The following is a 23,018-nucleotide window of genomic DNA, read 5'->3' on the forward strand; positions in this document are numbered from 1 at the left end:
TTAAAATTTTCTATCCATGACTGTAAGACAAAGCAGTGTTTTTGCCTTTTTATTGGAATAAATCGTAGCAAACGTGTTTTTTAAACGGCTGCAGCCTCTTTAACTTTAATAATGATAACACACTATACTTGATAAATAAAGTTTTATTTCAATAAAGTCAACCAGAATATCTCAGGGTAAATAATATAACTGCATTCAAGTATAGAAATAGTTTAAATTCATCATAAAATAGAATCAAATAACACACAGTCAAGAAACATTGGAAGTGCAGAAGTTCATGTTGAAATCTGCTTATTTGAGTCCGTGCTGAGTCTCCTTATGTCTCCTCAGGTCCACTTTCCGCTGGAACCCCTTCCCGCACAGGTCACAACCGAAGGGTTTGAACCCCGTGTGTTTCCTGCTGTGCGTGATGAGGTTGGAGCTCTGACTGAAGGCCTTCCCACACACCTGGCACTTGTGCGGCTTCTCACCTGCAGCAGCATCGAGATCACATGAGTGTTAGAGACATTTTTACGCATGACGCACGGATCGTCATGAATTTAGTTATGTTGCATTTATATGACTATTTAGTGTCTCACCTGTATGGATAAAAGTATGTTTTTTCATGTCGGACTTTTGGTGGAACCTTTTCCCGCAGTACTGGCACGGATAAGGTCTCGTGTCCGAGTGTATGAGCAGGTGTGTCGACAGCGTGGAGGAGCGCTTGAAGCTTTTGCCGCAGATTTTACAGCTGAAGCTTCTCTCCTAAAAAAACAAACAAGTGTCATTACAATAGATCTTGATCTGGTGTGAGTAACTGCAAAAATACACGGAAGGCCTTTACAAAAACGAAACTATTTCCAATGCCATAAGGTGAATTTGAACTTACCTGCGAGTGAACTGCCCTGTGCTGATCCAAGCTCACTGCGTGCCCGAAAGTTTTCCCACATATCCCGCACTCAAACGGCCGCGTCCCGCTGTGCGAGCGCCGTACGTGAACCTCCAACCCGTGAGGAGTAGAGAACACCTGTAGAAAATAGACGGATGTCATTTATCGAGAGACTAAACCAAAACAGTTTTACAATATGTAGCGTGGCACTAAAGATATGGTTTAAAGAAAAAGACAAGGGCTAAATTTGGCTCCAGCTTACAATTTGTGAAATATTTGCAAACACGATAGAACTTCTGTGAATCTGTTCTGTTAATGCTTCAGTAAACTTTGACTTACCTTGCAACATTTAATACACTTGTAGGATCCACTTGGCTCAACATTAGAACAAATAAAGTCACTTTCGGACTTGATTTTGATTCCGAAGGGTTTCTGTTTAACATCCAGATACAGCTCTTTTCGGTCCCGCATCCTGCAGATCTGTTGGCTCGTTGAAGAATAGTCCTGGTAACATCCGGCCGTCGTGGCACGCTGTGCGTAAAGCTGCTCGGTGCTGCTGTCCTCTGCATCGTAGACTGGAGAATGAGCCGCCCTGTGGCCCAGCAGGTGATGATGATGATGATGATGAGGCCCCTGAACCAGATGCCTGAGCTCGGAGCTAGAATAGGCTGTCCAGGAGTAAGGAAAGAATGGACTGTTGAAGTTTTGGCCGTCCTCCGCCGTAAGAGTGGAACTCTTCTCCGAATCTAGAAATACATTTGAATTTGGTGTGAGGGGGTAGAATGGTGAACAGAAGTTCATGGCGTGTTGTATTTTAAGAAATAGTCACCCTAAAGTCCTCGAATTAAAATGTTAATCTGATTTAGTTGTAAATATGGGTTTTCTATTGAAGATAAAAATGAAGTGACGGAAAACAACGACAAAAAACCCACTTTTTTTTTTTTTTTTACAGGCATTTAATTCGGAAACTTCTAAAAACAGTTGTAGTTTGGTTTAAATATGTTTGTACACAGACCTGGTGAGGAGGAGGGAGACGGGGGACGCCAGAAATCAAAGTCAGAGGATCGGTCACACACGCTGCCTCCACAGCTCATCGGTGAATTCGAGGACCGAGACCCCGGACCGTTATCTCCAGCGCTCACATCCTCCTGCGGCTCCAATTCCGCCTGACACTTAGACTCTAAAGATTGCAGATAAGAGAAAGGACTCATAAGACTGTTTAACTGGCATCTGTAGAAAGAGGTGCGTAATTACGCACAGATAAACCTACCTGCGCACACATGAGCTAGTATAGTGTCCAATCTGGTGTAATCATCATCAGGGTACCGGGGCAGGTGGTAGCTGTGGGCCCTCTTACTCTTCACCAAGAAAGACCTCGGCATGTTTTTAATCGTTCCGTCTGCTCAAGTCTGAAATCCTCCACTTCACTCGACTTCACTCCTCTGCTTCAACTTTATCTCTGGTCAGATTGGAACACTATTGGTTGATAGGCGAGACTGAGTTGGGATTTTGGCAGGCTATTACGCATGCGCAGGAGGCGGTGTCGTTTACCAGGTGTCGCTGGGCAGGTGGCCAGAAGTTGGACCACCGTCCCCCCAAAAAAAAGCTCCCGGAAGAAATGGGATTGGAGAGGTCGTAGTTTATGTCCTCATAGGTTCATCTGCAAATGTGACAGAGGGTAAATTACATGAGAGAATAAACAATGGCAATTTATCATTTCTACAGTTTAATAAAAGACATTTAAAACGTTCAGTACATATTTGAACTCTGTTTTGATTGAGATATTTTATAAAAGTATAATAATATAACAATGAATGATCACAATGACTTTAACACACAACATTATTAAATTAAGTTTCGTTGATCACTATAAAACTATTAATCGGTAAATATAACCTTCAACTGTGTCCCAATGTTGGAAAAGCTGAACAAGAATCGTGGAAATCCTAAACGAATTAAAACAGGAACTGGATTTGTGCATTTCTCAATCAGGCTTCAGAAGGATGATCCAAAAACCTAGTACATTACACTATTTGAACAAAACCTTCGGAGAACTGTCAACCAGTTGTCTGGAACTGGCCGATACAACTCCAATGTGTGTTTTATGAGACATTAAACGTGTGTGTGGCTAGTTCCTTGCAGTCAGAGCAGGCTGGGTTGGATAATGTCCTGTTTGTTTGACTCGTTGTAAAGTGATCCTGTTAATGAGACGCGCGCGGCCGCTCTGCACAACAGCCTGCTGGTGGGTAGCCGAGGTTTCACTTTACAGTGACACTGCTTCAGCCTGATTGTTTTACATGATTAAAACCCCCTCTCAGACCTCAGGGCCCAATTAGGATGTCCACTAAATAACATCGCGAACATTCAGCAGACGTTGAATATACAGAATCCGATCAAATAGAAAACAAGTTCTTCGTTGAAATCTGTCAAGCTCAAATGCAAATCATAGCGAAGATTTTGGGATCTGTTCAAGGTCTCTCCCAAGCAGAGCAGTATCGATTTGTGTCCACTGTGGGAAAAGAGTTTGTTTGATGCAGCTGCAACATGTGAGAGACCTGCAAGCAAAGCGCAGACAGCCGAGCCATCAAGCTGAAACACATGTGCCATACTCACACAGCAGCAGCAGCAGCAGCAGCACTGACACTGTCCTCAACTTTGTCCACAGACAGAGTCGAAATGTGAAACTATCAGTCATAGGAGATATAGACACCACAAATCACCTCTGCTCATACACACTGTAACACTCTCTTTCTCTTTTTCGCATTAGCACTGTCTGTTACTGCATTTCTTACCCTCCCTCTCTCCCACCCTCTCTCTAAAAAAAACCATGTCAGTCAGCCATGACAGTCAAACAAAAACACTGATTCATGTTCTGCTCTGCAGTTTTAAATCATATAAACATTGTGCCACAATAATTTCCTTTCATAAGTAAAAGGGTGAATTGCCAACTAAAGCCATATTTTCCAAACCATAGGTACTTTGTGCTACACCTCTTACCTGTGCATGTTTAACCTGTCAGAAGCTTTTGTCCTGACTTGTGTGTGCCAACCTTTTACTTTAATGTATTTCTATAGACGAATGTTTCACTCACTGAAAGGAAAGTCATTACTTGTGTGTTCACCTCTACTTTCACTATTATCCTGAAAGTTATGATCCCTCCACCAAAATGACCAAAAAAACAAAACAAAACAACACTTCAGTTTTCCTGTCAAACACTTTTGCAGACTCATAACTTACAACAACACAGCAACATCTTTCAGATATCAAACAATTTATCCACACTCAACTTTATTTCCTTTTAGCGAAGCATAAAGTGCATAGATATGCATAGCAAACAAAGCGTCCTCACCTCACCTCATAAATAATTGAAATCCACTATTTTTTTATCAAATCAAGCTGCAGACTGATGCAGAAAGTGTTCTGCTTATTCTCGTAGAAAAATGAAAACTTAACTCACTGAAGGTCACTGTTGATGTGACAATGTGCAACTCAGGGTAACACACTGACTCAGACAGGAAACCAACAGAGACTGAAGACGCTATCAGTGTTGCCACAGCCTCCTCTTTTGTCTCTCTGTAATCCCCCCCTCCCTTCACTCCTGAACCCTGCATTTCTCCCCTCACTGGCCTTGATTCTCGTCGTCTCACAGAATGTTTGTGATTGAAATAGAAGACCAATTGCAGTGATCACGATGAAGGTCTGGGGAGGGGGGTTTGTACTTTAGCTTTGCCTTTCGGATCAGCAGTTGTCTATTTTTTTGTACAGATCACAGTTGCAGGGTTAAATAAAGATTGTTCTGGTGAACCTTGAGGTAATTTTCTCTTTATTTTCTCAAGCTAAACCTCAGGGGTCTTTCAGCTCCAGCGACGTTAGAGGTAGACTGTGGGGACTCTTATAGTTTTAAATAAATCTGAGGCTATTACCACATGTGTGAGAATGTTGATAATAGAAGCAGAGTGTGCAGTATGCAGAGGTAATGTCTTGATTTTGACTCGCTGCTGTTCAGTTTACAGCAAAAATTCAATGTTAGCAAAATTGAGACGCTAAATTGCATTGAATACATTTATCCTGCACTTTCCTTTTTAAATGTTGTGATTATCATTCTCATTGTCTTGCAGTATATTCATCATTGCAGAGACCCTGTGTTATGATACTAATGGTCTGAGGCAGCAGTCCGTAGGGTTCCTGGGGTGGGAAATGGAGGGTCGCTGGTTCGATTCCCGGTGTGTACCAAAAATCTGGAAATTGGTCTGGTAGCTGGAGAGATGCCAGACCACTTCGTGGGCACTGCTGAGGTGCCCTTGAGCAAGCCACCAAACCCCCCCCCCCCCCTCCAACCAGCTCGGGAGTGCCTGCCAGGGGCCACTCCCTCACATCTCTCCATTAGTGCATGTCCATAGGATCTTGTTTGTGCATGTGTACTGTGGAGGTGCTGAGGTGAACACACAGACTGACAACTGCGGGACTTTACTGAGACATGAGCCAGGGAAAGTCAGTTTAGCCACAACATGGCTATCCAAAAAAGTTAAACAATATTTCCCTATCCTTTTTTGAGGTTAGGCCTATATGATACCTGTGAATACTAAGATCCTTATTGTCAAGTTTTTGTGGCTAATATAAAGCTAAATACTACCTAGTTTATTGTATATACCACCACGGCTGAAAATGTAAGTTTAAATAAGTACAAAAAAAAGAGCTATAATGTGTAAATTAGTGAGCCTTGGAGGAGCTGGTACATTTGGACCTGCCCAGATCTGTTTCTCTTAGAATAGAAACAAAATGTTTCTCACATCACAGTTTAAACTGAATAAAGTGATATGGGCCTCCTGGTAAATATTTTCAACAATAGCATAACAGTTACAGCACTTCCTTAATTAATAAAATGGTGGTTTAAAATTTAATTAAAAACAAAAAAACAATATATATATATATCAGCCTGTGTGTTGCATGATTTACAGAGTGTAAAAAAGCTATTTTCCTTCAGGATCAATAAAGTAAATCTTCTTCTTCTTCTTAATTCAGTGTTCTACAAGTGTTTTGAGAATCAAAGATGTGCGTTTTAATTGACTGAGTGCATAAAACGCTATAATAGCCATGTTGTGGCTAAACTGACTTTCCCTGGCTCATGTCTCAGTAAAGTCCCGCAGTTGTCAGTCTGTGTGTTCACCTCAGCACCTCCACGATGCTGCTGCATCTCAATGAAAACCACATCATGCTATCTCATCCCCTCACAGGTTCCTTTGGCTCCAGAGCTCTAACCACAATGTTACACCCTCTTCCCTCTTTCTTTTAAACAATCTATGAACAAATTTAGTTCTTTTCCTCAGGTTCAACAGCCTGCAGCACCCCCCTCCTCTGGAAATGGCCGCCCAATCTTTTTCTGCTCCCAGCTCGCCCCAACTGCAGCCCCCAGATAGGGACCAACTTTGAACACAATGAATGATTTACTGGATGCTGCTGACCACAAGAGAGTTATTCTTTCACACATTTGCTCCACAAATTTTTTTTTCCTTCATCTAATTTATTTAAATCTTGTCTTCCTGAAGCATTAGCAAAATTGTCTGTGTTACTGGACATTGATTTTGATATTTTGTTGTTGTTCTTTGAGCAAAATCTGTTTATCACTGTGCTGTACAGTCATATATGCTCGAAAGATGTGACAACTTTTGCCCAGGTCAGCAAGACTTGAAAAAAAATTCAAAAGTGTTAAGACGGAAGAAGCACTGAAGGAAATTCTCATGTTTAACTAAACAGGAGCTTGGATTTATGCTGTAAACACTCCACAAATCAGCCACCTCATCCATCACTGTGATCAGCAGCTCCCCTTGTTTGGAAAACAGCCCGTTTCTGGTTGTAAATTTCCCTAACAAGTCCAAAGAATCTCTTATGGGACGTTGGTGCGTGGATGTGAAGAAACCTGTTCAAGGCTTCCTGGTCATTGTGTGTCTCATGGTCTCATGTCTGCATGAATGGGGTGGAGATGGCTGTTTGAAAGGACAGAGGTCAACAAGCATAGTCAAGCCAATACAGCCTGCATTGGGGTTGATGCATTTGATTTATTTTTAAGTTATGTTAAGAGTTAGAGGGTTTTTTTATATAACTTTCATCGCCTTTTTAAAAGGAGAAATTAACGAAGTCTGAGCCATGATATAATTGTGGGGTGAAAATATAGATTAATTTCAAGCAGGTTAACCCCTTACTGCAAGTCCAAAAGCTACATTGTTTTTGCTGATTCTCTAAATCTTAATTTGTTCTCTTCTCTCAGACAGCTGTCTGTTTCTGCATGTTGTGTAAAACAGTGGTCAAATGTGGGATGAAGTAAACTGCCTTTTCACATTCAAGTCTACACCATCACTGCTGTCTCTGTAGTATTCTGTCAGGTGTTAAGTTAGTCAAACCTAACCTAGTTTCAGCAGAACTAATTTTTTCTCACTGTCTACCATTTTTAGATTTTCTGTCAAAGAACTTCTCCCTATCATGAATACAATCTTTCCTCTAATGCTAAAAAAGTATTGACAGATTAATGAGATACGGATGTTATCTAACCTTTGACGTCTTAAGGGACAAAAACAAGTATTGGAAATGCTCGTGATCTTCAAAAATGTGTATGCAAATATAATGTATACTAAAATAATGTAATCAGTTGTGAGAAAAGAGTCAGGAAAGAAAAGAGTTTGTTGCTTGTCAACACTGTCTTCTTATCGTGCTGTGACTGTGAACACATTGTGGATGAACGTTTTTTAACCTCATTGTGGATGAGGTTACATTTTTAGTGTAGCTGCACTGTTGTTTATTTACTGCTCTGTGGGCCTCTGAATTCCCCCCTGGGGACAAATCATGTTTTTTTGTAATTTGATTTCTCAGAAGCTTTTTCTAGTCTACTGTAACATCATAGCAATGTGCTTTCAACACATTATGTGATAAAATCATGAAAGCACACAAAATACCTGCTAAATGATTCCTCTGTTTAAACACTATCTATACAGGCAGGAAAAAAGCTAAATTTTAAAATGTAAGATTAGAAAGTCAGGCTTAAAATAAGCTTTGAAACAATTGACCATCTAGAGGATACATAACCAGTGGTTCACCCTCCTCTGCCCCTATTGTATGAGCTCTTATTAACGGGTGACCATTGCAACCCGGAGATGACTGGAAAGTTGCTTGTCTTCATTGTGAAATCAATTCTGCTGAAAGAGTTTGAGAAGCCATCCACAAGAGTGACTCTGACTTTTCTTATCTAACGCTAAGAACATCTGCACCCATAGTGACACTGAGGGATTTTATCTGTCTCGCTTGAATAGAAAAGCAGAAGACTCTGGTTCCTTTTTCTACATTTTGGATGTAGTTAACATAAAGTGTCACACAGAATTCGTGGTTTCTTATTAGACTAAGAAATCATTGCATGATTTTAAGACCAAATAAGGTCATTTGACCAATGTCTGACCACTGAAATGCAACAAACGTCTTTGGAAATCCTGCTAAAGAAACTAAAATGTTAACATGTTTAATATAAAGATTAAGGTATCTTGACATTCAGTCGCTAGTTAGCTTAGCTAGGAGGAAAAAGGGGAAATAGCACAAATTGTTTGGTCTTAAATCAATGAAAGTAGTATAAAGCTGGTTCTTTGTGTAAAGTACTTAAAAAAGTTAAACAATATTTCCCTATCCTTTTTTGAGGTTAGGCCTATATGATACCTGTGAATACTAAGATCCTTATTGTCAAGTTTTTGTGGCTAATATAAAGCTAAATACTACCTAGTTTATTGTATATACCACCACGGCTGAAAATGTAAGTTTAAATAAGTACAAAAAAAAAGAGCTATAATGTGTAAATTAGTGAGCCTTGGAGGAGCTGGTACATTTGGACCTGCCCAGATCTGTTTCTCTTAGAATAGAAACAAAATGTTTCTCACATCACAGTTTAAACTGAATAAAGTGATATGGGCCTCCTGGTAAATATTTTCAACAATAGCATAACAGTTACAGCACTTCCTTAATTAATAAAATGGTGGTTTAAAATTTAATTAAAAACAAAAAAACAATGAGAAGATTATGAAACAACAAGGCCAGACAGAACTAGTTTAGTGTTTTAAATCACTTTTGGTTACTTAGAAAATGGAGAGCATGATTAGGACAGAAGACTTTGTTTGTTTCTGATATCAGGCCTCTTATCGGTTCAGCCCATAGCGTTCAGCCCTGTGTCTCAACACACTCCTGTGAATGACTGTGATCTCTGGGACCTGTGGAGTAACATTAAATCCATGACACCACCATCTGTATGATGCTCATTATACTTTAAGTAATCACTGCAGAGCTCCATGGGTTGTGGTTAAAAGGCGGCTCCATGTCCTGAGAGGAATGACACGTTTGATGTTTTTGGTTACTTGTGTCACACTTACTAACTGTTGCTGAATGTAGATAAATTATCTTACTCATACCGTTATGACAGTTTTCCAAATTCTCCTTATACTGTGAAATAGCAATTAGTATTCTTTCATGATTAAGTCAACAATTAGGCTTATATCACTTTAAATCTTCACTGGTCACTTTAATCTACCATTAACTGCACATCATTCTTCATTGTCCTGTTGAGTTATTAGTTGAGAACTATAATGCATAGCCCTCTGTATATATCCTGTTTTACTATTTTTCAATTTTATTTATGTTACTATTTATTCGGTTTTTGACTTCTTTTTTTTCTGTACTGCTGCTGCTGCAGCCCCGTAGGGGATCAATAAAGTTATATCTTATCTCATATCATCTTATTGTGGTCTTATTGTAATTGTTATATACCATTACACATTATGTTGGCCCACTACTACTGTAGACAAAAAAACATCAACAAAAAAACAGGGTGCATGTAGGTCATAGCTTTTAAAAAAAATCATATATATCAAACACCGTCTCTCATTCAGGACAAACTATAAAAATAATAAAATTAAAGTCTGGTAAACAAGGTTTCTGAAAAACGGACCTCTTTAGAATGAACTCAAGACTTGACCCAAGCTTTAGAGATTTCATCATACAGCCTAGTAGTTTGATTTCACAATAAGTTTGGATGACACATCAACAAAGCTGGCCTTAAAAAAAGTCACAGTGTGTCAGGTAGTTGTAAGCATGCAGCTCTCATCACGCCCCAAATCTAAAAATTAAGATCAACCTTAAAACTGACAGAAGGCAAAAACTTTGAAAAAACAATTGAGGAAAGAATATAACAATGGTCAAACTTTTTTTTTTTTTTAAATATTTGTGTTACATGTTGTTTTATAGCTCTGAATATTCATATCCAAAATATCATACATGGATCTCCCCTTTAATCCTAAAATAAGACAATACCGCAAAATGTCCTGATATTCGTGAACCTAGGAGGGATTATAATCCAATAATTTGTATCCAGTGTTACTTTAATTTGGTTCTAATGGTTTATTATGAAATGACGGACGTTCAATTTAAATTGTGTATTTACAGTTCTAGAAACAATGCAAGGTGATAATATTTCTGTAATGTGCCAGTTTAGCCATCATAACTATTCTTCAACTGTCGTCCTTACCTGGGCAGGTGCATGAGTTACAGAAATAAAACAAGGCACATTAAAACAGAGCAGCAAAAGGGCATTATGTAGGATGCTTACTTCACGTTTGTTTTTGTCAAATACTTAACTGGTCTTACTGAAAATGTAATTTTGCACCATTTAGCCTACTCTCGCTCTGTCATCAATGTTCCGTTTTGCGAAGACACTTAGTGCAACACGTGTTGTTTTTGTCAATCTTTATCTAAAGAAACATCACTTTGGAAGAAGCATCGTGAAGCTCTGCTGCCCCCTGTCGATTCACACGTGTTATGCTCATCCGGTGCAGCAGGGGGCGCTGCTTCTGATGGCCCATCCTGTTTCAATGAGGTAGCATTAGTCAGGTTTCCTTTTAAAGCAGACAGTTTCCGAGGTGTGAGAGAAGGGAGGCAAAATCCACAAAAATGGTACGTAAATAAAGTTATACGTGTTCGGTTAAAATGGTCTGAGTCTGTATTGATTGTGGTCATTGATTAAAAGATGTTTCCCGTGATGTCGGGGTCAGATGTTTGTGGATGTTTGCGGTGTGTCGGTGGCAGTGAGCCGCTGAGCTCCAGCGTGGCGCCTCCATGGCCGATGAAACCTCAGCTGACCTGCATTGCAGCACACCGAGACTCTTATTGCCAATATACGTCATTGATATAAAGTGCTGTAAACTTCACATTTTTGTATTATTTTAGTAAGTTTTTAGTATGCTAGATTTCTGCCACAGCTCAGTGAGATGACATGGACTCTGCTCCTCCTCTCAGGGTTTCGTCAAAGTGGTGAAGAACAAGGCCTACTTCAAGAGATATGAAGTCAAATTCAGAAGAAGGAGAGGTGAGACAAAATGTTTATGTTGAGCTTTCGTCACTAATCTGAGCTCTTTTATCAAACGTGTTTAGAACATTGTTCCACTCCCTTTTTTTTTTTCCCACTCCACAGAGGGGAAAACTGACTTTTTTGCACGTAAGCGGCTGGTTGTGCAGGACAAGAACAAGTACAACACCCCAAAGTACAGGATGATAGTCCGGTTCTCAAACAGGGACATCTGCTGTCAGGTAAGAGAACGGAAGACTAGTTGAAACTCGATATTAAATGTTGAAAATTGCCGGATTTACCCTTTCTTTTTAACTTTTTTTTGTCTCGTCTGTGCCAGATTGCCTATGCAAAGATCGAAGGAGACCAGATTGTGTGTGCTGCTTACTCTCACGAGCTGTCCAAATATGGTATCACTGTTGGCCTTACTAACTATGCTGCAGCCTACTGTACTGGACTGCTGCTAGCTCGACGGGTAAGTGCTGACACACACACACGTATCGAAAGTTTCAGACGCTGGTATCTGCTGGAGCAGATTAGTCAAGTGTTGTCTGACCTTACTGTCATCGCTCCTTCTAGTTGCTGCACAAGTTTGGCATGGACCAGGTGTACGAGGGCCAGGTGGAGGTGACAGGAGATGAGTTTAACGTTGAGAGCATAGATGGACAGCCGGGCGCCTTCACCTGTTACCTTGATGCAGGCCTGGCCAGAACAACCACAGGGAACAAGGTGTTTGGTGCGCTAAAGGGGGCTGTAGACGGCGGGCTGGCTATCCCTCACAGGTCAGTGTGTGCATCACCAACCGTTTACTCACATTGAAGCAGGTCTTATAAGAGAAGGCATGATTGTCTTGCATCAGTGGCTCTGTTGAGTAGAACGCAAATAAGTTGCTGTTTCCTTTCAGCACATTTCTCTTATTTTGAATCTATTTGTACACTCTGTGCAATTGCGGGGAATATTTTGCTTCTTGATGATGATAAAAAGCACGCTGAGCAAAATGTAGTTGGTCCTTCATTTGCATTAGCTGATGTTCACTGTCCTTTCAAGACGGGGCTGAGAGAAGCAAAATAAACCAAAGCAAATGCCTGTTAATTTCCACAATGTTGTGGGGAAAAAGTAACTTGATTACAATGAAAGAAAATGTCAAAAGAAATGTTACAAAATGTGAAATTGTTCTGGGTAATTCTCTCTTTTTTTTTTTTTTAATCCTCACCTGTGTTCTCCTTTGTTTGTAGTATGAAACGTTTCCCCGGCTATGATGTCGAGAGCAAAGAGTTTAACGCTGAGGTGCACCGCAAACACATCATGGGCATGAACGTGGCAGACTACATGTCGTATCTGATGGAGGAGGACGAGGACGCCTACAAAAAACAGTTCTCCCGTTTCGTCAAGAACGGAGTCACGCCAGATACAGTAAGAACACAGACGGCAAATAACCAATAAGAGTACAATAAACGACACGCAGTATCATCTAATGTTTAGCTAGATTTCCCTAATTCAGCGTATCTATAATTGAACTTTGTGTAATGATTCCTTCAGTATAGTTCAATCATCCCTCAGTCGAGTCAAATGTGATCAACTGTTCAGTAGAAGAACGTGTCAGTGGGTGGACAGTGTAGTGACTTCTTTCTGCAAAGTTCAGAGAACTTGGAAGTCCCTAAAAGCGTTCTCAGTTTGTAAGAGGGGAACTGTTACAGCAAGATGAATCCAGTATCTCAGTTGCACATGTTGTCCACCAGAGAGCGCTGACGTTCTTCGTGAAGCTTTCAGGCGTAAGAAGGAATTGTGCTTATTTATGGCGGTTCCTGACAGTTGTCTGCTGGTACACGATGAAGAAAATGTTTAAAGATTTGAAAAGAAGAAAATTTGTGAGCAGTGTTACTTCATCAGTAGTCTTAACGCTGGTGTGCGCTGATTCTTCTGCTTCTTGATGATGATAAAAAGCACGCTGAGCAAAATGTAGTTGGTCCTTCATTTGCATTAGCTGATGTTCACTGTCCTTTCAAGACGGGGCTGAGAGAAGCAAAATGAACCAGAGCAAACACCTGTCGTTATCTCAATGTTGAGTGCAGCCCACTGTACATTTATAACTGTTAAAAATATATCTTTAAAAAAATCTAAACTTAAATATGTTTTTTGTTTCAGGTTGAAGAAATGTACAAAAAAGCACATGCTGCCATCAGAGCGAACCCTGTCCACGAAAAGAAACTCAAAAAAGACATCAAAAAGAAGAGGTGGGTTCCTCATTCTTATCTTGTGATTGTCTTTTTTTTTTTTTTCCCCTGTAAGATAGGAAGTGTCATGTTCTGGTGCTGTGGGCCAAAAAGTCAAATGGTCAAATGCTTTTAAAAGCCTTCAAATACTCATGTCAATATATGAATACAAGGAGTAATGTGAACTTCTCTATATTAAAAATTAAGTGGCTGTACTGGGAGGTTCCCAGTGCAGAGCGGACGAACAGTGTTGAATGTTAATGGAGTTGTTTTTGTGCCTTTTTTCCGGACAGGTGGAATCGCGCCAAGTTATCTCTGGCACAGAGGAAGGACCGCGTCGCCCAGAAGAAGGCCAGCTTCTTACGAGCACAAGAACAAGAAGCAGGGGACGGTTAGGGGACTCGCCACAGCGCTCCGCAGCGTTTCACAACACACATTACAGACAAATAAATTTATTTCAAACTTTCATCTGAGTCCTTTCTTCATGTGGTTTATGTGGAGTGGTTCACTTTGTTAAAAGGTAGTCAGCGTTGAAAGAACAATTGCAGAAATATTTAAAGTTTGATCATGTACGAGGGAATGAAAACGGAGCACACAGGATGGGTTACAGTGAAGTGGTGTGTAGTTTTTAATTGTGCAAAATCATGCTGGTTTCTTCAATAGGTAAACACTTTTTTATATTTTCAAAATTTAAACAGCAGCATCGACCACAAGCTTGACATGCTTCACAGGTCACGTCTGTTCTGATACGCAGTTTGCAGTTGGTCTAATGAGTCGTGATGACTCGTCATAGTAACTTCACAACAGCAACGTCTGGAAGGGATGATAGAAAATAAATCGTATTAAATGCACTGAGATGTGACCACGATAATAGATCGACATCTCCACCATTAAAGGTGGTTAACATTCAAAAATGACATCAGCATGATTCTATGGCACTGAGACATTTAGTCACATAGTGAGACAGCACGCTGAAGCTAAACGTCTTTTCCAGAAGTTGCTAACCTTCACAAATTGAGTCAAATAGACAACTCTTCATGTCACTGTAGCAGCATTAACAATGTCAGCAGAGTTGCAGATGGACAATCTACAGCAGACTGATATACATGGACATTCACACATTACATGACCTCCGTGAAATACTGACAAATACCACAGTGTCCACTTTGTGGCTTCATTTTTATCAAGATGAGTGAAAGCCACCACAAGCCTTCAGGACGCTGAGCGCTCCATGGCTTTGATAATACCAGTTTCTTGATTCTGTATAGAGGCAGTGTTTGTAAAAACGTCTACACTCATTGAAACCTTGTCCTTTAATTAACCGCTCATTTGTACTTGTTAAAGGTCACATCATCTTGTCAAACTGAACCCTTTACGAGACCCACAACAAGTACGTGATCTTAATGTGCCGTCTGTGCAGCCGAGGAGTCACAGTTTCTATTTCAATTGATAACTTGTTTAAAAACTTCAAGTTAACTGTGTCTTCATTTTTTACAACATTTTGAGTCGATCACACATCGATACATCTCGCTCCTTCAAACACATAGTGGTGCTTTCATTGAGTGTAAATGTGCAGCTGAAGTCAGTCTTTTGTTTATTGCACATTTCACTGCAGGTTGAACAACCTTTATTAAAAAGTGAAGTGCCCCGCTGTTTAAGGATAATATTTCACCTTTTCCTAAACAGAGAAATCATTTTGTTTAAATATTTACACCATGAGTAGGCTCAGAGGATTGTTGTGTGATTATGGAATGTGTAGTTAAAATTTGTTTGCGTTGACTACCGTACTTAAAAAAAAAAAAATCAATTTACAGTAAAATCTGTGACGCTGAGAGAATTCACAAAACACCCCAGACAAAAATAAATGGTGAAACACTATAAAGCCTCATTTCATCAATTCACGATTGCGTAATATGTTTTTCCACTCCTATGTTTACTGAAAGATAAGATAACACTGTTATAATTTAGAATTTGAGTTCTGTCCAGGCAATGTGATCTAGATTAGTTTGAAGAGACGCGTTTAGCATGAACCCTGACACCTGGAGGAATACTTAGTCTGTCCAGGACGTCAGACAAATCAGCTGATTTTCAGCTCAGTTTTCACGAACAGCCCGGAGCATGATCAACATGTCTGAAAGCTCCCAACTTAAGGACACAAGGACTGTAACAGGAGTACTTGAGAGCTCACAGGGTCTGACAGTTGAACTAACACACTGCTATTTTTTTTGTCTTTTTATATTACCATGAACAGTACTTTTTCATGATTTTAAAATCGAAACAGAAGACGCTTCTTAAATAACCTCGTGAGCCCGTCAACATCAGCAATAGCAGCTCTTGAGACTAACAGCACTAAAATCTGTTTAAAGGTGTTCTTTGTTTTTCCAGCAGTGCCCTTCTAACATTCCTCTGTGGTGAACAATACAATGCAACAAGATGTGGTTGCCTATTTTAAGTGCAGCTGATGGAAACATGCAATCATTCAGTTCATTTCAGTCTTCAACTTGAAAGTATTCTCATGTTTTCCAGGTTTCCAGCTTCAGAAAAGAGGAGGTAGAATCTCCTTCAGTCTGAGTTGATAAAAAAAGGATCTTTTTATATTTGCTATACTAAATCACAGCATCTTGAATCCTCAGCTCCCTGTGAGGAACTGGCCTGATTTCTTGTCCTCACGAGTCCTTGGTGTGAGAGATCTGTCTCCACAGCAGAGCTTTCAGGTTGTTGAGGATGAGTGAGTGCTCCATGTTCATTTGTCCAGCATTCCCCTTCAGAGCCATACAGGCGTACAGCTGCCTCTCCAGCTCCTCCCTTAGCCCTGATGGCGCCCCCCGCAGGATGTAGTCCTTCAACGTACCGCAAGCCTTCGCTAAGTTTGGCTGAACCGGTTCCTCCCTGCACCGTTTCTCTGCCACGTCACATGACGTTTGGCAGTCCACCCCGTACACGCAGTCTGCGTCTGACTCACACTTCATCGCCCGCATGGAACGCCTGAACTCGTCCTCAGGTACCACTGCTTGGGGGTTGGTTAGGCGGAGCTCGTGGTGGTCGGTGTAACCGAAGTGAGCAGCCGCGAGGTCACAGATCAGGAAGCTGCCGTAGGTGCCGTGGAAGATGTCCTCCACCAGCTCCAGCAGCCCCATGGAGATCTTAGCTTTACGAGGCCACGAGGGGGTGAACCACTGGTCTATAGTGCGCTGCACGCCGTTGGGCACCCACGATACCAGCGGCCAGGGCAGGGATAGACCATACAAGGGCCCGTAGTGGACTCGCTCTGTCATGTACAAGTCCCCACAGTAACCCAGGAAACGAGGAGTGTGACCACGATCCTGGAGCAGCAGGCCCAGCAGTACCTCAAAGACAAAGCACAAATCTCTCACCACGGAGCCAAAAGGGAAATGATATCACGTCGACAGCAACACTGAAGGATTACATGAATAAAGTTTGTTCTGAGAGATAAAACAGGAGGGATAATCTCCTTCTGCCTGCCTCCATGTAACGTCTTGTATGTACTTTAAACGTGGCCTCTCACTGTTCTTTTCCTGCAGTATATCTTGCCTATGTAGTCTTTGTTGCAATGCACTACTTTGATGTCTTTGTTTGATCTGTGCTTGCTCCAATTGGGTGCGACATGTTGTACATCTGTATACCTCTCTTCCTTTTGCTTCGGCCTTCTGTAATCACCAATGAAATTTTTTTTTTTTTGGCAATTGGATCAGAAGGGAAATCTAACATTTTGTTGAGCAGGTAAGAACCATTTTTAATGTTGTTATTCAGTGGCACGTTATCATACCTCATGCATCTGCAGCAGGGCCCATGTAGAGCGGGCTTCTGGCAGGGACACCCGTCCATCTTTGTTGCCATCGGCGACAGAGAGGATCTGGTTGACGAGATTGGCGAGGTTAGCCTGCTCTCCAAGCTTGGACTGAGGGAAATGTAAACAGGGGCAAAGAGTTAAAGAACACTTTCACACTTTCTGCTTCATGCTGAACCTATCTGTCTCAATCTTTTACCTTGAGGTGATTGAAGACCATCTCTCTGAACTTCTCCACTGATGTTCCTCGGGTGGGTTTGTCGAACACGGGGGCTTCCCTCCGTGGCTCTGGCTCCTCACCCAGTTCGTAGTGTACAACCTCCCCCAACTTGCAGCGGATGATCCCATCACGGTCTCCCCAGCTACCTGTGTAAACCTGGCAGAAAGGACCGTGGAAACAACAGTGAGCAGGCTGAACGCTCTGAAAAAAAAACAACTTGAAACTTAAATTGTGACGTTTTCTTACCTGGTTATTTGGCAGAGCTGAGAGACACCTGCCAAGGTAGAGCGTTTGTTTGTCACACAGACTGCTGCAGGCGGAGCCGTCGATGATTCCCTTCTTGTACTTATCACACTTGAAGAAATAGAGAAGATGTCAGGCCACCATTATGTTAGCAAGCAAAAAAAAAACTGGAATGAATCTTCAAAACAGAACAAGTGAACGTTTTTTATCCAGTCAAGTGGTTGAGTTTGAGTAAAGCAACCTCTAAAATCGGACTTTGATGCAAAATACGGCCGTGTGATGCTCATGGAGGAGGTATTCTAAAAGTCAATCACTCAAATCTCGTAAAATATCATCCAAAATGGCAAGATGTTTTTTTTGAAAGCCACCACTCACAATGGCGTTCCTGCACTCATGTCCTCTGCACAGCTCTGTGTAGGTGGAGTATTGCACGTAGATCACCCAGCTCCCCACCAGCACCGTCAGCCATGTGAGGAACAGATACTTCACCCGCACAAACGAGATCCGAGCCTGAAGAGAGAGATAGAGCAGAAACTCTTAATCCTAACAACATACCTGACATGGCATCATTAAAATGTGTGCATCCAGACATAGATGTCCTGCCTGTATCAATGTTACACAGACAGACACAGTACACAGAAAGGTTGTAGATCCAATCACTCTCTAATCAAACCTGATCTCTTAATGTTTTACCATGGTTACGGCGTGGAGGTGTCCGATAACACACTACTGACTGCTTAATTACTTGTCATGAGCAATAAAGGCTCATAAAGCTGGATTGGGGTTTGGAGGTAAATATCCAATGGTTCCAGCGCGCAACGACATTCTGGCTATGGCATGTTAAAAGATAAAATCTAGTTACCAGCAGAGTCACAGGATGAACAAGTCACATGCCTCACAATACAGAAGTCTGATTGTTTGCTAGTTAAATGCAGTCTATAACAATAAAAGCTGAACTTTCTTCATTCCAGGAGAGTTCTAGTGTCTCCGGGACACCTTAAGGTGAGAAAACACAAAACTAAAAACATGAAAAGCCCAGAAGACATATGGGCATGCACACTATAAATCAAACCATGTTCATATTAAATAAGTTTTGCAATTAGCTGAAAATCGTTTAACCAAAAACAATTAGTTCAAGAGATTCCTGCAAAGCAATCTAGTAAAAAAAAAAGAAAAGAAGTGAAAAAGCGAGTTGTTGGAAGGCACAGTGGAAAACTGAGAGGAATGTAGGTCACATTTGCTATGTCAGCAACACTGAGTGACATTACTTTTTTTTTTCCTTCTTCAAAGCGCTGTAGCTGCACTTGTGAGGATAAAGTGATTTTGATTCTCGCTCTGATCACATGGCATCAGGAGCTTATGTAGCGTGTATTTTGGCAGTATGCTGTACTGTTCCTCCAGAATCAGCTGCAGCACAGACCCAAAATCCCAACTCAACATGCAGCCAGTGAGGCAGGGACAGAGCGAAAGTTGTTTTCTTGTTGATGTGCTGAAATTACTCTTCTTTGCAGTGTCCATACATACTGCAGGAGAAATGAAAGAACTGGATTCACATTCAGGCTCACACATGAGGTTTAATTACTGCCATAAATACAGATTATTTTAAGATTAAAGCATGTGACTTCTTTTGCACGCAACAAAAAAGAAAAACCATAGTGAGGTCCTGGGCTTTTTTGTGTGGAATTTGTTCACACAAACTATGCAACACATCCCCCATATATGAGCTCAACAGATCCGCAAAGGGATATAAGAGACACATGAAAAGCATGATAGTACATTTCTTGTTCCCTCCGGTGCATTTCATTAAAGTACCAAGGGCCAGCAGCTTCATGTTAGAGGGGTAGTCTCTTCTGGATAAAGCTGCCTGGATTTCAAACTCTCAGCGTCCTGCAGTGATGAACAAACAGATAGTGGGCCTCCAGGGAGGGAAGGGGAGGTATCAGGGGAGTAGAAAGCAACAACACACCACTATCAGATCTGACTCCTGCTATCTGCATCTAAAAAAGAACATCTAACGCTGCAGGAACTGTGCATAGAAAACATGCATGGAAACACACACAGACGACATAGTGCCAGGATGGACGTGTAACATGCACGCACTGGCTGAGTGTTGTGTGTCAGTGCGTCCATGCAAACACATGATGAAGCCTCAGAGATAAAGAAATGAAACCCGAGTGTGAAAGGACTTTATCCTTCATGTGCTATCTGTGGTTTTAAGTCGTGTCTCCTCTCTCCCTGAGTAAATATGCAGAGTTTGTTTTAGCTAAGACAACATTCGATGAACTTACTTGATCCCATTCAGGCGAGTCAAGAATTAAAAAGCTGTTGACGACCATTAAGTCTGTAAAGAGTGGCACTTCAACCAAGAGAGATGATTTTGTCTCGACTCGAGGGCACATTTACAATGTTGTATGAGATCTGTTTTTTCACTATTCCAGTTCGTTTAAATATTTAAGTGTCATTATTGCAAATATATATAAAGCCAAAAGTGTATGTATAATCTTTTTAATGGGTCTGAAAATTTATTTTAAATCATTACAAAACATAAAAAAAACAATCAAAACTAAAATGAAATAAGGTTGAAAACAACATATTCCACCTTCTGAAAATGCTCAGAATGAAATAAAGATGTACAAGGTCTAACACAGTTATGTTTTATTTTCTATGTGTTACTACTCAGGAGATGAGCTGATCATGAGTGCTACAGGCAGGGAAACTGCACGAACTGCAGAGTCACACAGTACAAAAGCCTGGAGTGCAAACTGTAGGGTTCCCAGCTGTCAACAGTCTCATACAGTTACACAGTGGAAACTCTTATGAAGTGTTGACTGCTTATGGAGTCCAACGGTATCAGATTGTCGTACATGTTAGGATTTGGAACTGTGACCCACAATAGCCACCATTTTTTCTCCTACTTCCTTTACAGTCCTCCTCAGGACAGGATCGTCTGTCCTCATCAGTTTGTGTCATGTTGTCTGCAGTCCAGATGTCCCCGACCAAGCAAGACAACTGCACAGATGAGGGTTTTTATTCCATCTCAAACTGAATACGGATGAATAAATTATTGCTTAATAAGCCCCCAAAACAGGACAAAGGCTAAAGACTGAACAGATCCACTACCAACAGACAGGATGCAGACAGGACTTTGTTTCCTATTGTGTTATGATCTTCAAAAAGTTTTTTAAATGAAAAAAAAACTTCTATTTTTGTCTAGATATTTAGATATGATCTTAATGAATAGAATGCTCCCAGACACTGTTTCCCTGAGTCACCTGGATAAAACTCAAACCCGTGACACCTTTGGGCGTGGAGGTCCACCAAGCGTGCGTGGGTTCAAATTTGACCTGTCGCCCCTTTCCTGCATGTCATTACCCACTCTCTCTGTCCCCAATTTCTGACTCTAGCTGACTCCCCAAATCCTGTCTCTGTATTATAGGCATGATAAGCCTAAATCATGAGTGCAAAGGCATTACATACTCTGCAAAGGCAAAACATGCACAATGACACCTTTTGCAGAGTGTGTGCTTTATCACTGCAAACCAGCAGGTGTCCTAACAAAGACCTTTATAGACTTGGTATTAGCCACAGTTGCATGTTTTTTTTCTCCAATAAGGAAAATATGAAAACTTGTTAACAGAACTGATTATGCTAAAGCAATGCTTGAGGTCCATGTTCATTTAAGAACCAAACATTTTGGTAGAGCTTTCCTCTCTCCTTATATCACAAAGTTTTTACCAAAACAAAGGCACAGAAGAAGCCCTGATTACACACCACAGGACTCGTAAACATACACCAGATATGTCCTTTGCATATTCCAATGTGAAGAGAACTGAAACCTTTCATGCACACAGTGTTGTTTGTGTAAGTTTGAGAGTAGAGTATCATGTGGTGGAGGGAGCTAGTTTAACAAGCACAGGATGAAGTGCAGCCTAAATGTGTAAACCAGTCATAGGGGCCCCAGGAAACATTGGCCAGTGAAGTTAAATATTGTCCAAAGCTGATTAAATTAGCTTGGCCCTTACAATACACCTCCTGAACATTACACTGTCAGAGGACTTTAGCCAGCAGATTGTAAATTACGCACAGTTGTTATAAATTTACATTGCTGTTCACAATGAAGAAATTACACTTCCTACAAAGCCTTTACCAGCCTGTATTCTTCTCCTCTTGCCTAATCTTTTCTGTACTGTTAGTTGTATCTGACAGCAAGCCACCGGTATCCAAATCAGGTGGTTTAACCACATAATCGGAAATGCTGATGTGTAAAACAGCTGTGTTCCTCATATGTAAGACTATCTTTTTCAGCCTAATGATTAAGAGGAAAAAAACTGCTAATTACTGTAAGTAATGATGGTTAAAAGAGAGACTATACTTTCTGTCACCAGGAGATGAAGCCTGGTTTGGTTTATATCTCTTCACATATTGTACTCACCTCGTCTTAGTGGTAGTGGGCTTGTAGTTTGCTCTTTCATAACCATCGTGGACCAACAAATAGACTTTCTACTTGTTCTCCCATCCAAGGCCACATTCCTCAGGTATTTTCAATTTGCACATACGATCGCTATCACATCAACCTGACTAGGTACATGTCACTTGATGTGACACCCTGAGGACCCCCAGTAGCATTCACAGGATCACAGTCAATTTGAAAATAAAAAATAGTGGAATAAATTCTCTTTAATGAAAACCTATTGAGCAATAGCATTACCTGGAAGTAGAAAGACTTTTTCACCCAGGCCCGAGGAAACAGACCCTTCGCCATCACAGAAATAGATCATCTCAGTACGTGGACCTGGCTGTGGGAGATGATCCTAAACACACAGGGAAAGCGTCTGCCACATAAAACGAAGCGGTTTACAGAGCGAGAGGAAATGACTTCATGTTTTCCGACCTCAACCTCACTATTATCCAGTATGATCCCGGATTGTCCTTGTGATTAGTTCGTATGAATCGGTCTCATACTGCACACTCTTTGCAGCAGCTGCTGATTTTCAAGTCAGGCAACATATACCTCCTCTAACTGGAAAAACGGAACATTACAGCGCATGCGTAAATTGTACCTTTACAAAAATATATATGTTTTTATTTGAGGCACTTGACAGGACTGACAAAAGAACTGACTGATGGCAGACTTTTAATTAAAAAAAATAATTATAAGTATTACGTGGATATTTTAAATCTAACAAGCGTGAGGAACATAGACTTCCGGTATGGGGCATGCCCCTCGCGGGACTGCGCATCGCAAATACTTATTTTATTAATATAAAAAAACATCTGCAGACTAATCGGTCCACATTGGA

At 40.9% G+C, this 23,018-nt stretch overlaps 3 protein-coding genes across 4 annotated transcripts; 1 reads left to right on the plus strand and 2 right to left on the minus strand.

Moving 5' to 3' along the window:
- Positions 1 to 127: 127 nt before the first annotated feature.
- gfi1aa (growth factor independent 1A transcription repressor a) lies at positions 128 to 11,866 on the minus strand. Its single transcript, XM_079347430.1, has 8 exons — positions 11,791 to 11,866; positions 2,420 to 2,528; positions 2,139 to 2,344; positions 1,884 to 2,048; positions 1,208 to 1,614; positions 869 to 1,006; positions 579 to 744; positions 128 to 470 (listed from the first exon to the last, which is right to left on the minus strand). The coding sequence occupies exons 3-8, from the start codon at positions 2,248 to 2,250 to the stop codon at positions 292 to 294; spliced, it is 1,167 nt and encodes a 388-aa protein (XP_079203556.1). The 5' UTR covers positions 2,251 to 2,344; positions 2,420 to 2,528; positions 11,791 to 11,866; the 3' UTR covers positions 128 to 291.
- rpl5a (ribosomal protein L5a) lies at positions 10,712 to 13,913 on the plus strand. Its single transcript, XM_079347431.1, has 8 exons — positions 10,712 to 10,843; positions 11,186 to 11,255; positions 11,361 to 11,476; positions 11,575 to 11,709; positions 11,814 to 12,016; positions 12,470 to 12,647; positions 13,380 to 13,468; positions 13,741 to 13,913. Exons 1-8 carry the CDS (start codon positions 10,841 to 10,843, stop codon positions 13,841 to 13,843), a joined length of 897 nt encoding a protein of 298 aa, XP_079203557.1. The 5' UTR covers positions 10,712 to 10,840; the 3' UTR covers positions 13,844 to 13,913.
- A 138-nt stretch (positions 13,914 to 14,051) lies between these two features.
- Positions 14,052 to 22,828, minus strand: dipk1aa (divergent protein kinase domain 1Aa). Of its 2 annotated transcripts, XM_079347429.1 has the most exons (7): positions 22,621 to 22,828; positions 22,427 to 22,529; positions 18,094 to 18,228; positions 17,722 to 17,829; positions 17,455 to 17,631; positions 17,235 to 17,366; positions 14,052 to 16,794 (listed from the first exon to the last, which is right to left on the minus strand). In XM_079347429.1, the coding sequence occupies exons 2-7, from the start codon at positions 22,478 to 22,480 to the stop codon at positions 16,114 to 16,116; spliced, it is 1,287 nt and encodes a 428-aa protein (XP_079203555.1). In that variant the 5' UTR covers positions 22,481 to 22,529; positions 22,621 to 22,828; the 3' UTR covers positions 14,052 to 16,113. The 2 variants fall into 2 exon arrangements, with proteins under 2 accessions (XP_079203555.1, XP_079203554.1); XM_079347428.1 differs by having other exon boundaries at positions 22,427 to 22,828.
- Between the last annotated feature and the right edge of the window lie 190 nt (positions 22,829 to 23,018).

This window comes from Symphodus melops (assembly GCF_947650265.1).
Source record: "Symphodus melops genome assembly, chromosome: 7".
NCBI classification, from domain to species: domain Eukaryota; kingdom Metazoa; phylum Chordata; class Actinopteri; order Labriformes; family Labridae; genus Symphodus; species Symphodus melops.